The following is a 4091-nucleotide window of genomic DNA, read 5'->3' as shown; positions in this document are numbered from 1 at the left end:
CGGGGGCGCGGGGGGCGCGGGGGGCGTGCGCCCGCCCGGACCCTGCGTCATGGCCGCGGTCGCCCGACCGAGCCCGACCGGGCGCTGCGCCTGGCGCGGAGGAGGCCCTCCCCTCCGTCCCGCTCCCTCCCGCTCCCTCCCGCTCCCTCCCCGCCCCCGGCCCGGTGATGTCATCCGCCCGGCCCAGCGCGCAGCCGCGGGGGGCTGCGCCCCTGGGACCCGGGCCCTGGGCGTCCCGGCGCCTGCGGGGAGGCTGGGGAAACTGAGGCCCACAGAGGGCACGGACCCTGCCTGGGATCCGCCAGCCAGCGAGGGAGCGATGTTTCCAACCCAAGACCCGGACAGCGACCCCAGCGTGGCCCCTCCACCCGTTGTCCAAATTCCTAGAAGGACCGAGGTGGGAGAGACTTGGAAATCACTTGTCTTCTCCCGGTTTTGACCGATGGGAAAACTGAGGCCTGCGGAGGGGTGGGGACGCGGTCAGAAGAGAAAGCCCCAAACCCTAACCCCAACCGCTGTTCCAGCTGCAAAGTACTTGAAAATCACGCCCTGCCCTGTGTCCTGATGGGGAAGCTGAGACCCAGAGAGGGGCACGCAGCGGCCGCTCGTACTCGGAAGTGTGAATTGGGCTGGCTGGGTCTGGGAGGGGGGACTCAGGACGAAGCCGAGCCCCCCCTTCTGCCGCTTCCCCGTGGGCTTCACTTTCCAAGGCTGTAAGCCGGGGACGCGGGGCTGGAGGGTCACGGGCTCCTCCTCCATTTCTGGGGAGGTCTGTCCCGCAGCGACCCAGCTGAACCCGTGGGCCTCAGCCTCGCAGGCGGGCCCGCCCTTCGGTCCCCAACCTCTCTGTCCCCCACCCAGCCCTGAAAGGGTGATTCTTTCTGTACTGGGGATCAGGGATGCCACGGTCACCCCAGGCCTCCTGGCCTCTCTTGACAGACCTTCCTTCCCCTCCCCCGGCTGGGGTGGGGCTGACTGCCGGGAAACAATGGGAGGGGGCCGGGGCGCGCGTGCAGGTGGAGGAGGGGTGAGGCTGTCTGGAGCCCGATCGATAAATCAGAGAAATGAGATCACAGACTGGCGGTCGCCGCGGAGCTCGTGGAGGAGGAGGCGAAGCGGAGGAGGGACGCGCAGCCGATTGGCCGGCGTTGGGGTGGGGGTCGGGGATGCTGCCCCAAGCCTGTGTGTCTCACACTGGGAAGCTCTTGTGCAGGGTCGGGATGAGCCCCCATAGAGCGGGCGTGGCCTCTGGGTCTGCTGGTGGACCCGGGAGTGGGGGGGGGACGTTTGTCTGGGTCTGGAGTCCCCGTCTGGACGTGTTTGTGTCTATTATTGTCTGCATACATGTGGGACTGTGTGGGAGTGTATATTGAGTGCAAGTTTGGACATGCGTGTGAGGAAGGCACCTGGGTTCCCCTGAGAGGGGTGTGTGTGTGTGTGTGTGTGTGTGTGTGTGTGTGTGTTAGGGGTCCTGGTGTGTGTCCACCTAGTCAGTTAAAGGGGTGTGTGTTCAAGATTGGCATCCCTGGACTGGGAGAAAGAGGTCATGCATGATGCATGTCAGGACCCTTCTGTGTCAAGCCTGAGGTGCAGCCCCGGGGCCCCCTCCTTGGGGAGACATGGTGGCAGTCTGTCCCTCCCAGGCTCCCGGGTTAGGGTCTTCCTGGGTCAAGGATTTATAAGGCCTGGGCTTTCACACAGGAGGCTCAGTCACATGACACCACCCCTGTGTGTCCTTCCTGTCACTAGCAAAGAATGGCAGGAACAGAGCCCAATGGCCAGGATTCGGATCCTGGCATTAGGGGGACACGAGGGCTCATAGTGTGTCCTCAGGCAAGTGTCCCATCTCTCCAAAGCCCCATTTTCTCTCAGTGAACATCAACTGCCGCCTGATTGCTGTGAAGCTTAGACGATCTTCATCAATATCTGAAACACGGTAGGCACCTACTGATATTAGAATATATTAAACTCCTATACATCTTTCAAAACCCAGCTTCAATGTCCTCTTTTCCAAGAAGCCTCCCTGACTTCCCCCATTCAAATCCCGGGTCTGCCTCTGGACTTACCCAGCCCTGCATCCCTCCTGTGGTTCCATCCAGGCCCCAGGGGCTTTAGAATTGGGGGTCTGGATCTCAAGGGCACAGTTAAGTCTCTTTGCTTTGACATGGACAGTGGGTTAAATGAGCTCACATGTGTGATTCTGACAGCTCTGCTGCCACAGAGATTTATTGGCAAGCAGCTAGAGAGAGAGGGATCAGGCTGCTTCCAGCCTGATTTGGGGGCTGGGACCAGGGGCAGGCAGCTGGCTGTGCATCCACGAGAAGCAGAGAAGAGCCCAAGTTTAGCAGAAACGTGAACTGTGCCAGGGACCCAGGCCCTAGCAGGGTGGACACTGAGCTCCAGGACACAGAAAGCTCCGCCGGCCGCTGGGCAGGGCTGCAGTTGTCCCTTTCTCTGCGTGGCCTGACTTAACCTGCTGTGACCGGGAGGAAGAAACTGGGGCACTGGAAGGAAGCTCGCCCTGCACGGAGCCACGGGGTCACAGTCCCCAGGGACCAAAGGAAGCAGGGGACCTAGAAGGACCTCAGAGTTCAAAAAAAGGAAGGCAAGATGTGTCTTCTCCACAGCCAGGCCCAGGAGGGGCCTGCCCACACCCCATGTGACAACACAGGTAAACTGGGTTGGTCCCGGGGCAGCTGGGAATGCTAATCCCAAAGGTGTCAGGGCATGGTGTCCACAACCATGGTGGGAGCGCGTTTGGAGTGGCGGATGCCCATGGTGAACGCTGGCGCCCGGGCTTTGGTCATGGTGACCTGCTCAGGGCTGTGGGTGCCAGGGCCAGGAGTCTCCTCTGGGGGCCGGGGGGCACGGGGCCGGCCCAGCATGGTGAAGGCGGGCTGGCGCTGACGGTAGGTGTTGGGGTCGGGGCTCTCGTACTGGCCCGGGCCTGGGATCTCAGCAGGGTCCTGAGGGGGACGGGCGGGGGGGCGTGCGGCCCACCACTGTGTAGCTGGGGCTGCTGGGCTTAATGAATATCTGGGAACCCCAGAGGGAGGGCAGGGTGTAGGTGTTAGGAGCAGGGGTGGAGGTGTCCTGGAGCTGTGGGCGCAGGCGGGAGCCAAGGGTGAAAGCTGGGGGTGTCCGCTGGTGCACAGGGGCCACCTTCTCTGGGCTGTAGGCTCCTGGGCCTGGTGTCACCTCCAGACCTGTGAGAATGGGGCAGGAGGGTTGATAGGAGTCCTCACCTGCTCAAAGACCTTGCATGGCCTCCCACTGCCCCTACACATCCTGGAGCTCACAGCACTTGTCAGGCAGCCCCAAGGTGTCTCTGCTGCTTCCCAGACCACCCCCCCCCCCCGCCCCCCACACACACACTACCTGTTGTCTTTCAAGCCTCCAGGCCTTTGCCCATGCTCAACCTTCTGCCCCGCATACCTTCCGTTTTCCCATTCCCACCCCCCAGGGGCTGCTCCTCACCCTTCCAGACAGCCCCACAGCCCCCTCCTTCCTGCAGCCTTCCCCACTCCCTTCTCCTAGGCAGGCCCTCACAGCCCTTCCAAGGGCCCTCCAGGGTCTTCCCCTCCAGACATGGGCACAGTGAGGTGGGATGGTCTCCATGTAGGCCTAACTCCATCACCAGACTGGGGTCTCATAAAAAGCAAGGGCATGTCAAATCTACTTCAACTCCTCAGCTTAATACATGTTGGGATGAGTGAGTAGAAGGATGGGAGGTGAGTGATTGAATGGGGAGTGAATGAGTAGATGAATGGATCCATGGATATATAGATAGAGGGATTAAGAGCTGACTTGTGGGTGGGTAGATGGATGGATGATTGGGTGGATGATAAATGGGTTGATGGATTGTGAATGGAAAGATCATGGCGGATGGATCAGTAGATGGATGGATGGAAGGATGGACAGATGGGTGGATGGATGGTTGGATGGAAGGAAGGGTGAGTGGCTGGTGGGTGGATGGATGGATGGATGGATGGACTCATGGTTGGATGGATGGATGGACAGACGGACGGAAGGATGGATGGATGGATGGATGGAAGGAAAGGTGGCTGTCTGGTGGGTGGGTGGATGGATGG

The 4091-nt window shown here is 61.1% G+C and overlaps 2 protein-coding genes across 2 annotated transcripts in view; both read right to left on the bottom strand.

The window, feature by feature from the left end:
• The window catches only part of SHC2 (SHC adaptor protein 2), a 27396-nt gene extending 27345 nt beyond the window's left edge, over positions 1–51 (bottom strand). Inside the window, exon 1 of the mRNA XM_040462574.1 lies at positions 47–51. Within this exon, the coding sequence (XP_040318508.1) occupies positions 47–51 (5 nt within the window). The remainder of the gene's footprint in view (positions 1–46) is intronic.
• Positions 52–2193: 2142 nt separating this feature from the next.
• The window catches only part of CIMAP1D (CIMAP1 family member D), a 7090-nt gene continuing 5192 nt past the window's right edge, over positions 2194–4091 (bottom strand). The window contains 2 exon segments of the mRNA XM_040462575.1: positions 2194–2987; positions 2989–3206. Of these exon segments, the coding sequence (XP_040318509.1) occupies positions 2721–2987; positions 2989–3206 (485 nt within the window). The 3' untranslated portion in view covers positions 2194–2720.

Source organism: Herpailurus yagouaroundi, unplaced genomic scaffold, assembly GCF_014898765.1.
Source record: "Herpailurus yagouaroundi ecotype Mexico unplaced genomic scaffold, PumYag 348, whole genome shotgun sequence".
Taxonomy (NCBI): domain Eukaryota; kingdom Metazoa; phylum Chordata; class Mammalia; order Carnivora; family Felidae; genus Herpailurus; species Herpailurus yagouaroundi.
Note: the sequence above shows the minus strand (reverse complement) of the source record. Positions and strands in the feature narration are given on the sequence as shown.